Here is a 12,708-nt window from a genome sequence, read left to right as displayed (position 1 = left end):
CCCCCCCCCCCCACCCAGTGGTACAACTAAGGAAAATCTAGGGGAGGAAACCCTTTATATTGATACTCAGAATTCATTTGATGATCAAGATAACCTAAACCTAGTAATATTTGATTGAAAAGGTGATATGTGGGAACTTTCAAATCTCTATATATAAAAGCCTAATATGCAAATTGTCCCCACGGGAGTTCAACCGGGAGACCGATCGCTTGCTATGGCATACACTGACCACCAGGGGGCAGCGCAGAAGGAAGGAAGGCCCTGGCCAGCAGTTGGCAGCTGGGAAAGGTAGGCCCCAGCCAGCAGCTGGCCACCAGGGAAGGGGGACCCCTGCCGGCAGCTGACAGTTGGGGAAAGTGGACCCCAGCTGGCAGCCAGGGAAGGGAGGCCCCAGCTGGCAGCTGAAAGGGCCCGATCCACCCTGATCTCTGTCCAGGCCTAGGGACCCTACCCGTGCACTAATTTCGTGCATCGGACCTCTAGTATTTAAATAAAAGTTTACCTCATGGTTGTTTTTTAAACCTTTTATTAGGGTGAATTTAAACATACGCAAAAGGAGAGAGATAGTATAATTGAACCCCATATTTTCATCACCCAGCTTCAACAATCATCAGCACATGGCCCAGTTTGTTTCACCTATTACCTACCCCATCTCCACCTAATTTCCTGATTTTTGATTCACATCCCAGGTATTACATTATTCTTCTGAAGAAAAAAAAGAAAGAAAAAGCAACACTAAAATATTTATAGCTAAAGGAATTCCCTTGGAAATGTTCTCACTGTGGAGTTCATAGTTAATTTCTAAGATGTATCAAATGTTTCATTGTTCCATTAAGATATTTTTGTTTTCCAGGGACCTAATTCCACACCCCCACCCCATCCCGGTTGAAGCCTGAGCATTTCCTCCCAGTTCTTGGTTTTAAAATGATGTTACTAAAATACTTTAGTAACTCTTTTCTTTTGACACAAACTCAAATATCAACCTTTGTGTTCCTTTAGTCTGGCAGTGGCACATTTATATCTATTGTTCTTGTAGTTTAAAAAATCCACTTTGAATTTGCTTCAAAGTTAAAAGCTTAGCAGCAGGAGATGGGAAGTTATACTAAGTCACACAGGCTGAAATCTGTGTCATATTTATTAGGACTGTTTCCCCATTGTTATTTTAAAACCCTCATTGCATGAAGAGAGCATCTTTGTTCAGTTAACTTGATTTTTTACATTTTGAACCCTGAAATTTAGCATTTTTTTTTCCATGTACACTTAAGAGTACCTTTGGAAAATGTTAACTGCATATCTTTCTTAATTTTGGCTGTTGTGGTTTTGAAATCTCTAGGATTTGGGGAGCCTGAAAATACTTTGTACAGATAACACTTTTTTAAAACAGAAGAAATGTACAAGCACTTAAATTCTGCACTTGAAGAGACAGATTCCTCTCCTAGATTTTGAGAGGTGAGAATTATAATGCAATAAAATTTATATAGTTCTGTTCTCCAGTTGTCTCATAGTGCTCTGCAACCTAAATCTTGAAGGTCATATGCCAACAAAAAGACCTGACAAACTAAAAAATTGGAGATATTAATGTTCTTAATAGCAAGCAATAAACAATTCTCTAAGCAGGTTTTGAGAAAATAAATTGAAAATTTCCTAGACTATGCAGGTAGTCTGTTTCCATTTGCAAGCAATCTTAAATTTAAATATTTTATATAGTTGCAGAAAAATATGATTAAGTAGATTAAACAGGTGAGAGTAGCCTGCATTTGGATTTTCATTTTACATAGCTGATTGGTTAATTCCCTTTTATTATGTGTTGATTGCCACGGATTCTGATTATAATAATTTTGGACCACTTGTCTGTAGGGAAGTCTTAAATTGAATATTTTTCAACTAGGAAACAAGTTTATCAGCATATTTGAGTTATATATTTATTGGCCTTCATAATACCATCCCGTTTAAGTTATCTAAAAAATTTTTGTGCTTGTTGTTAGAAATGTGTGACAAATATTGACATTTTCCTTTTTAGACCAAATTGTCTAGTTAAAATCTAAAACTAGTTGAGGGAAATACTTATTTTTATATTAGCCATTTTTTTATACAAAACTGTTAACATCTGACTGATGTATTTGAGTATTAGCCAAAACATTGCTAATCTTAATATTGGCAGTAATACAGTTCTTACTTTATCACTGACATTTACAGTAATCATTTAAACGTACTATATAATAAAAGCCTAATATGCTAAGTGTCCGGTCAACCAGTCAGTCATTCAACCCATCAAAGTGTAATATGCCAATGATATGCTAAGGCCACTCAACCTCTTGCTATGATGTGCACTGACCACCAGGGGGCAGACGCTCTGACCAGTTGGTTAACTTGCTGCTGGGATCCAGCCAATCAGGACTGAGTGAGATGGGCTGGACATGCCCTGGAGCCCTCCTGTGGTCCCTCCCTGGCTGGCCAACTTCCTGAGTTCCTCCCCAGCCCTGATCATACACTGGTGAGGTCCCTTGGCCTCTCGAAATCTGGGGCCCCTCGGGGGATGTCAGAGACCTGGTTTCAGCTCGATCCCACAGGCCAGCCCGAGGGACCCCACTGGTGCACAAATTCGTGCACCGGGCCTCTAGTCTAGTCTCTTTGGAGACCACAGTATGGTTGCCAGGTGAACCATATGTACAATGTACAAATAATCAGTTTTCAAAGACTTCAAGTAGTAATGCCTTTATTATTACTGTTAGTAATACCTTTTCTTTGATTTCAAAGGCACTCATAAATGCTATTCTTTTCATGGCACAGAATAAATATATATATAAACATTAGAAATTGAGCTGGTTAGTTTTTAAGCCTATATTACATCTTGGTGTTTACCTTTTTAATTAAATATTGGGTGTTTCTTAAACTGTGCAATATGTCATCTCAAAGTATGTGCTTAATATTACCACTTTTAAAATAATTATGCTGTTTGGATTCTGAATAAATAGTAGTTAAACATAAAGGAAAACATGAATAAAATAATTACTAATACTTATTCATGCATGCATTCTGAGCCATGCATTATTTAATTTAATCACTTAACAGTGTATGACAAGCATGTCAAACACAAAGGCTAACACGGGCCAAATGAGGCTTACGTTTATGTGGGCCATAAAAAAACAAAAGCTTCAATTTTCATAGAAACATAGGTTTATTTTGATAGAGATATGCTGAATACAAAGGGCTGAAATAAATGAGTAATCGTTAACATAAAATAATAGGACATTTTAATAAAAAGTAATATTTTTTTGAACATTAACTTACCAGACACTGAATAACTGTACAAATTAACAAGCGTAATGCAAATAAACCTATTTTTCTTGTTCTCCGAAAGCGATGTATTTCCAGTTGCGCACACCAAACAAGTTAGCCCAAGACTAATGACGTGACAATCGGCTGCTAAAATATTTGCTGCTAGCATTAGTGGAGAGAAATGGTGCGCCTGTGCGTAAGGAACATAAGGGAAATGAATGCAACACGATTATAGTAATCAGTCATTAGCGAACATTGTAGTTCGTTATTAACAGGATATTGTAAAAATTACGAAATTTTTATTAAAACATTTCTTACATACCGTTATATTGGCTTGGCCGCAAAAATATTTGTTGTGGGCCATGAGTTTGACATGCTTGGTGTATGAGCTCTGAGCACTGTTGCCTCCATTTTACAGATGAGAAACATAAGTACAGAGAGGTTACATGACTCACCCAAACTCATATGGACAGCATGTGGACAAAGCCTACTTTTGAACTCAGGCAGTCTAGTTTTTGAGTTTATACTCTTAACCATTATTTTATTTAAAAATTCACTTTAATCCACTTTTGTGGACAGAGGACTCATGTACTACATACAAATGTTGGTTATGTTTACTTCAATGAAAAAATGGGAAAACAACATGATCAAATTTTGAGTTGAGATTAGTAGTGCCTTTGTCACTTCCAGCTTTGTGGGATGGAGAGGCTGGGCTTGAAGTTGATCTTTCCTACTTACCACAAGGTAAGTGTTGCTCCTGGTACAATTAAGGTGCCTCATGACAAAAATGTCACCTTAACTCTGAGCATGTTTATTTTGGTACCATTTAACCAACATTTGTTTTGACGGTTCAGAGTTTTCAGTTAGGCCTTGCCTTCTACAAATTGGCTGCTTTTTTAGGTACTGGGAGGTTTTGTTTTATAAGGGTCTTCATAGTTGTGGTTAGTTACAGCCTTGTACAGTATTTAGGTGAAAGTGTAGATGAATTTGGGTGCATATGAACACTTATTTCAAACTGTTTCATTCTGCTTTCTGTAATACAGTGATTTACTAAATCTGAGTTGGAAAGTGTTACAAAATATTTATGACTATAGTCAACCTTTGATTACTTTGTATATTGCTGTAATTAAAAGTTGATTGTCATATTTGCAGAAAAAGGAGCATATTTTAAGTATTCAACTTAATAAATAACTAAATGATTGAATGCTCTTATAAGGAGGAATTTTTTCTTATTCTGGTTTGTTTACCATTTAATTTTATCATCATCTCCTACTACTTTAACTTCCAAAGCAATATTTAGATTAAAATAATTTTCATTTGGTTTTTGTAAGGTATGTGAATGGCCATGCAAAGAAGCATTATGAAGACGCACAAGTACCCTTAACCAACCATAAGAAATCAGAAAAACAAGATAAAGCTCAGCACACAGTGTGTATGGATTGTAGTAGCTACAGTACATACTGGTAAGTATTAATATTTTCCTGGAAATGATAATACTTTCTATGAGTGTGCAAGTGTTTTTTCATTTCCTCGCTCCCCTTCCTCACCAATCTCTAAGCCAGTTGCTACTGCCAGCACCTCCTTTTAGTTCTGTTAGGATTCACTCATGGGCCTGGAGCCATCAGGAAATGCCTATCCTATTCACTTAGCTTTTACTTTGCATTGTTCCTTTCAACTTCTGGACCCCTCTTCTTTCCTACCTTATGTTCTTGGCTATCCCAATAATCTTTAGGAAAATGAAAAGTGTCTATTTCTTTTTTTGTTCATTACAATTCTTTTTTTCCTTATTTTGTTTTTAATTGAAGAATATGATACAAAACCATGTTTCTACAGTGCAAGTTAACATTTTGTTACATAATCCCTAAAAATTTAATTTCTTTGTATGGAAAACTACTGTGACAGTGTCCCCTCTCCCAGAACAGCTCCATTCTCCTACTCCTCTGCAGATGAATGTCACAAATTTCATGTGTAGCTGTTTTTTAAAATATCAAATCCTTTAGGGGGAGATTTTCATGTAAGTGACAATAAAGTTAAGTGTCTCTTTTTAGAACTACTTAGATCTAGGTTATTTAGATTACAGTGATGTTTAACAATCCATATCCTTAGAAAGTCAGTGTATTTTGCAATTTTAACTTTGGTGTGAAACAAATTTCTTTCCTTGGCTAGAAAATTATGATGAACAATTCTTGCTTTAATCAGTTTACTCAATTCAAAAGGTTTTTGACATTGAAGTGGGAAAGGCCAGTTAAAGGATTTCTTTGGAAGGTTTTTGTGTGTGTTTGTTTTTCCCGTATAGCCCTTGACTGTCATATGAAGTGGTACTAGGCAGGGTGGAAATTTAAACTCCAAATATGTTGAATTCACACTTTCTACTGAAGTTGTGTGCTAATCCTTTCTACATCATCTTTAGTTGATAGTTGTATTGTAGAAAGGTGTCCATTAAAAGGAGGAAAAAAAGGTCAGTTGGCTTCCTAAGTCTTAAATTTTGACAGGCTTAACATTATTAACTTGTGACTGTTGAATATAACATCTTAAGGTTCAGTCATTCAGATCACTAATATATCAGTGACCCTTTGTGTGGAAGATGTCCAGCCACGGGAGAAAGAGAAGCTAGAGGTAGATGAAGATTTCAATAAAGATGAAAATCTCCCCAAGCTTTTCACACAAAGGCTAGTGCTCAGTTTATTATTTGCTCTTGTAAAACACTCCTTTCTATGAAAGTTAAGTATTAGCCAAGCTGTTGAAGTGTTTTCTTTATTTTTTCCCCAGAAAACTTACATACTAGAATGATGTAGCTACCTAATTGATAGAACCATGCGTTTCTATAGGGTTGTAAGACAGCAGAAAATAAGATCATTCTTGAGGTATCTATCTCACATTCATTGTTGTTGGTCATGTCAACCTACATGTACCAGATGTTAAAACATTCATTCATCTTGATTTTTAGTTAGCAATGTGCATGAACTGCTTATGGAAAAGTTTACAAATACAGTTAAATCTCTGTGTGGTGGGCTTTCTCACTGTTAGTAAGATTATAAGGAAATAAGAATTGAGGAAATTTTAAGAATTATCTTAATGGAATGGAATTATAATTGTATGTCTCTTTTAAAATATAGGTTATATACTTTACTGTCTTTATATATTGCATTTTGGAGGAATAACTTTGTTAAATAAATTTGAAATGAATTTGTTTTATATTGGGATAATGTCCTAAAAGTACATGTCGTTTTATGGCTAATTGTAATTAAATGACAGTTCTTAAACCTTGGGGAATATATACCACACAGAGGCTTCTTGGCCAGTTTCCAGTCTTTTGTGTGAAGTGATACAGAGCTGCATGTGTGCGACACCCAGAGCTTCTGAAATTCAGGAAGGGAGCTGCAGCTGGGCACATTACCGTCTCATTTGTGGGTTTTAAAACAAAATGCCAGAGATTCATCCTGTATCATTATTAGAATGATGGCCTAAAAGAACTCTGTGATAGCTGTACATTGATGAAGCTGGAGTTTAAATGAACGTTTTCCCCACACCTCGCTATGATTAGGAAACAAAAATATTTCTTTTTTCTGCATGAGGTATGTGTATATGTGTTATTTTCCAGGGCATTTTAGTAATTCTACTCCCATTTGTAAGTTTTCTTTGTACATAAATTTCTTGTGGTTAGACTGAATGATTTGGTTTAGAGGTAAAATATTGATATATTAGGTGTAACCTATTTGATTATTAATTATTGTGCTTGTAGTCAAATATTTTTACTTTAGCTAATGGTAAAACTTCTTTTCCATCTGCTCTATGCTCTAACGGCGTAGAGGTGTACAATTTCTCTATCCTTTCCTTTCCAAGAGTCCCTGCCCTGTCCTATCTTTACAAACCCTTTATGACATTGTCACTGAACTGACCCCATTCCCGCCTTTCAGCTCCAACTGTAGCTGGATGTAACTTCTAAACTCATAGTGCTTGGGATACTTGTAATTTCCTACTGTGTGTTAGATATTTGAAAATGTCATTGGGGACTGCAGGAACCATATGTCAGATCGTTGTATCTTCCACAGTACTTAGTGTCTGGTACAGAAAAGGCAGTATATATTAGAAAGATTGAATTATGTTACTTTCTTCCCAGAATGGGCAGGTTTATACCAAATCTGTAATACTGTGCCCTGTGATCATCTTGGGCCACAGAACACTATTCCCAAAGTAGACCTAACTCAGACATATGTGAGCTAATTTCATTTACCTCTCAAGAGGGAGACCCTTGCAGAGCAGCTCCCTTCATTTCTGATATAAAACAGGGCATCTGGAAGAGGCACATATTAAGCAAAGGGAACAACATAAAATGCGTCACTATTTGAGAAGAGGGAAAGAAACACCAAAAGGAATCATTTTGATTTGACAAAACCCACTCCTTTGATAGGTCACATCAGCTGAGCTAGAGGTAAGTGAAACTTTCAATAGCAATGAGTATCTTCCCAAGATTTTCACATAAGGGCTAGTGTTCATTTCTCTTGTTCGCTAAGTAATAGTTTCTTTCTTCCCACCCCAACTTCTCTCCTTTAGTCAATACAAATGGAACTGTATGTGGTATGCATTATTGTATCAAACAGGAGCAGATTAAAATTAGAACTCTAGGCCCATTCCCTGCTCCCCTGGACACTTTTAGGTTGGTCTCGGCCCGTTTGGAAACCAGGAAGTTGATAAATCGGTGGGACAGTCGCGAGGGACAGCGGAGCGTGAGGATGAAGCGGGTGTCGGGGCTGCTCTCCTGGACGCTGAGCAGGTCCTGTGGCTCTCGGGCCTTTTGAAGCGGGGAGCTGACCGGCAGCCACGGATCATGGAAGAGAAAGCGCTAGAGGTTTATGATTTGATTAGGACTATCCGGGACCCAGAGAAGCACAATACTTTGGAAGAACCGGAAGTGGTAACGGAAGTAGTATTGTGTGGAGGTTTAGGAAGTACAGGAAGAGGACTATTTGGTTATTATTAGGTTCGCGCCAACAGTACCTCATTGCTCTTTGGCAGCTCCTACTGGGCCGTGCTAAGAGTCAAGCTTCAGTGGTGTTTACCACTTAAACATAAGGTCTCTTTAAGGCAACGGCGCCTTCTCCGGGTCAGGTTGCCGGCGGCAACCACGGGAGCCTGGCGGACACAAGGCGGACTCGGGCCTGTTCATGGAATGTGAGGAGGGGGCGCTGGAGCCATGGCAGGAAATCATTGATGTCATTGAGGATTCTAAGTTGAAGACGATAATTCAGTGGATAAAACGACTACAGTTTCTGTGAGCCAGCAGCCAGTCTCAGCTCCAGTGCCCATCGCTCTCTATGCTTCTGTTAAGCACAGCGGGGCACAGAACAGAGACAGTACAAACCTCTTGTCAGACTAATTGTGGAGGACACTGCCGAAAGAAAGTGGTGCCGACAGAATATGTCTGAAGAACAACGATTGTCAAAACGCACCTTTGCAGCTGAAAGAAGCCGGCGTCGTCGACAGAAAAAATATGAAGAACAGTCGACAAGTACTACCAGTACTGATAGGAACTGCCTTCATAGCGAAAATGAGGTAAATGAGGATGCAGTTAGCGAACACAGTTGTGGTGGAATGTAACACATGTGGTGTTACATGTCAGTTTTGCCTGTCCCTAAATTTCTCCAACGAAATGGAGTTATTTGTTGCCTTCTCTCGAGTTCGAGGAGCGTATGACGCTAAAGTTGTAAATACTTCATCACAAGGGAAATTAGTCAAGCACTCGGAAAGTGTTTTTACTCTTAATGTGGTATACAGGGAGATATTAGAATAAGTTTAATCAATTTATCAGTCATTTTTTTATCAGTTGTTTTTATATCATGTTTTTGTTGTTTTTACATCCCATCCACTGAGCCAAACCGGTTTCGGCGTTTTTACATCTTTTTGTTTTCATGTGTCTTTGTTGTTATATCATGTTATTGTTAATTTGTTAATGAATTTATATATTATTTTCATGTATATTTTACTAATTTTCTTTCATCTCTGACACTTCTATTATAGAGAAAGGGTGAATAGCAATATTAAAATATTTCTTCTAATTTATTTCCTTTCAGTGGGCACGAATCTGTGCACCGGGCCACTAGTATTGAGATATTTACAGGTGAAATGATATGATATAGAACTTGTTTCAGAATAATATGGGCACCAGTAAGTGGGTAGAAGGTATAGATGAAACATGATTGGCTAATTATTGAAACTCAGTGATGGTACATGGGGTTCATTATAGTGTTCTATTTTTATATATATTTTAACTTTCCCATAATCAAACATTTAAATTTAAAATAGTAAGTTGCCAGTATAATTGTCATAGATAAAACTTGTTGGAATTTTTTATCTGTCAACCTCTGTAATCACTACTCTGCTGGCCTAGTAACTGTCAGGGTCTAGTCCACTATTGGGCTCTCAGTGTCTCAGAGACTGTGGGAGAAACCACTGGTGGCCCATTAATAGCTGCCTGTATACCCACTCTGCTGGTTTTGCTCTGTAGCTAACTGCAGTGACTCCATTTGCCAAATTGAACATACAGTTCAGAGGAGCCCATCTTATTCAGTGATTTGAGGTCAAAAAGTTGAGGCAATATTTGCTTTTATCTTTGATTTAGGTATATTGGCTCCCCCAAATTTTCCATCTGGTTTTAGAATATTTGTAAGTTAGAAAATATAGTATTGAGAATTTTTTTAGCCAAATGTAGTATATGGAGGACTTAAAAACATTTACAAAATTGCTTTTCTCACAAATGAAAAAGAATGTAAAATATTACAATAACAATTAGCCCAGTTTATTAGTATGTGTTTATTAATATTTATTCATGAATGAGTCATTACCTTATTAAGTCATCATTTTTATTTAATGCTGTTGACCAGGTCTTTCCTTTATCAGTCTTGATGACATGAAGAGAAAGAAGGCCTATCAATCTCTGTGTTTCCATACCTAAGACCATGTTTGTTTAGAGAGTCTTCTGCATTTCTGAGATTTGACTCACTAGGAAGAGATGCCATTCTTTTATATATATATATCTTCCATTGTTTGGCTGCCTCCTGTGTGCCCCACATTGAGGATCGAGCCTGCAACCAGGCATGTGCCCTGATTGAGGAATTGAACCATGACCTCTTGGTTCATAGGTTGATGCTCAACCCCTGAGCCACACTGGCCGGGTGAGATGCCATTCCTTAAAGTCTCTGTACTTGCTGAGTTAATGCTTATTGATGAATATTCCTCTTATAAAAAAAATAGGTGGTGGGCTAGAAGGGGTCAATGGGGGGAAAGGGGATATATGTAATACTTTCAACTATGAAGACTTTTTTAAGTAAGGTGGGTTAGCAGCAAATTACATTCTGACAAAATAGGTGTTGCCTAGTTAAAATATGGTGTTCTTGTTTTTTGTTTTAAGAAAAACATGTTACTTTATTTGTAAGAAAAATAAACTTATATGTTATTTTGTTTTGCTGGAAAAAAAGAAACCCCTCAAGTTTAGAATCTTTTATTCTTGCATCTATTTGGTTACCCTGAGGTATAGTTCGTATGAAAATAGCAGGGTAGCCCTAGCCAGTTGCACTGTGGATAGTGTTGACCTGCAGACTGAAGGGTCCCGGGTTTGATTCTGGTTAGTGGCACATGCCCAGGTTGCTGGCTCCGTCCCCAGTAGGGGGCATGCAGCGGGCAGCTGATGGGTGGTTCTCTCTCATCGATGTTTCTATCTCTCTCTCCCTCTCCTTTTCTCTCTGAAATTAAAAAAAAAGGGTAAATGCTGACTCTCCTTCTTTATTTACCATTTTTCAGAATAATCAATCATGCTTAATTTTAAACCAAATTAATGAGTATGGAGGAGTTTTATATCTGTTACTTTGTGTCTAGAATAATAGTTAGTATTATGCAAACCAACCCAGGACCAGTGCTCAGGAGGCCAGGGCCAGCTGGAGGTATGAGGGGCCCCTGGATGTCCATGGCTGGCTTGTAGGTGGAACCCCTTGGAGTTCCCCATTTGGCATAGCTACTCCCCTTCGATCTGGCATGCCACCTACCATGATGGACCCATTCCGAAAATGTCTGCTTGTGCCCCAGACCCAGCCCCCAGAACCCATTGTTATCAACCATATCCTTAGGTTGGACCCTACCAGAAGAAGACAGCTTGTTATGCCATTGGAGGTGGACAACCCACAAGGCTCAGATGAGCAATTTTCTGACCTCTACCAGCAATCAGTAGGAGATTGCCTCCCTTGATATCAGAATCCATGAGACCACTGAGTCCATCAACCAGCTGAAGACCCAGAGGGATTTCATGCTCAGCTTTAGCACTGCCCCCCTCCCCCATTTGCATCCAGGAATGGCTTCGTTCCCAGCAACGCGATGTCAAGATCATTCCTGATGTGATTGGGAATCCTGAGAGATGAGATGCTTTCTACCAACCAGCCCTGGGCCCAGGAAGCAGTGGGAAGGCATATCTGTCAAGATGCAGCAGCCAAAGCAGGAACTGTAAGGGGCTGCAGTGCTAGAGAGCAACTTCCAGGAGGCTTGCAGTGCTGTCAGGATCATGCCCGCAGCACTGGTCCATCAGTGCCTGGCCCATTCTCCAGAGCTTGGACTTGCAGGATTACTGAGCTGCCGCTAGGCTGCTGGGCTGCTGGGTCAGGTCAGTCAGCTGAGCAGCACCCCCACTGTGGGAGCACAGGCTGACAACTACTAAAGAAATTGAAGCAGTAATAAAAAATCTTCCAGCAAGCAAAAGCCCTGGTTTGGATGGCTTTACAGGGTAGTTCTACCAAGCATTCAAAGAAGAACTATTACCTATCCTCCTCAGACTATTCCAAAAAATTCAAGAGGAAGGCACACTTCCAAGCTCTTTCTATGAAGCCAGCATTACCCTAATTCCAAAACCAGATAAAGACACCACAAAAAAAGAGAACTACAGGCCAGTATTCTTGATGAACATAGATGCTAAAATCCTCAACAAAATTCTAACAAATCAAATCCAGCATTACATTAGAAAGATCATACACCATGACCAAGTGGGATTTATTCTGGGGATGCAAGGATGGTACAATACCCACAAATCAATAAATGGGATACATTGCATAAACAAATTGAGAGACAAAAATCACATAATCATATCAATCGTTGCAGAAAAAGCATTTGACAAAATCCAACACCCTTTCTTGATAAAAACTCTCAGCAAAGTGGGAATAGAGGGATCATATCTCAACATAATAAAAGCCTTATATGAAAAACCTACAGCCAACATCATACTCAGTGGGCAAAAACTAAATCCCCATTTCCCCTAAGCACAGAAACTTTCACCACTCCTGTTTGATAATGTACTGGAAGTGCTAGCCATAGTGATCAGACAAGAAGAAGAAATAAAAGGCGTCCAAATTGGAAAAGAAGTAAAACTGTCCTTACTCACAGATGATATGG

General features: G+C 38.5%; 1 protein-coding gene across 4 annotated transcripts in view; it reads left to right on the top strand.

Annotated features, from left to right (window-relative positions):
* USP3 (ubiquitin specific peptidase 3) overlaps window positions 1-12,708 on the top strand; it is a 101,785-nt gene that overhangs the window by 36,493 nt on the left and 52,584 nt on the right. For 3 of the 4 annotated variants that reach the window (XM_015568546.1, XM_015568545.1, XM_015568547.1), the window contains exon 3: window positions 4,611-4,742. In XM_015568546.1, the coding sequence (XP_015424032.1) occupies window positions 4,611-4,742 (132 nt within the window). Of the gene's footprint in view, window positions 1-1,333; window positions 1,450-4,610; window positions 4,743-12,708 lie in introns of all 4 variants that reach the window. The other variant, XM_006770801.2, reaches the window with a different exon arrangement.

The sequence above is a fragment of the Myotis davidii genome, unplaced genomic scaffold, assembly GCF_000327345.1.
Source record: "Myotis davidii unplaced genomic scaffold, ASM32734v1 scaffold461, whole genome shotgun sequence".
Lineage (NCBI taxonomy): Eukaryota > Metazoa > Chordata > Mammalia > Chiroptera > Vespertilionidae > Myotis > Myotis davidii.
Note: the sequence above shows the minus strand (reverse complement) of the source record. Positions and strands in the feature narration are given on the sequence as shown.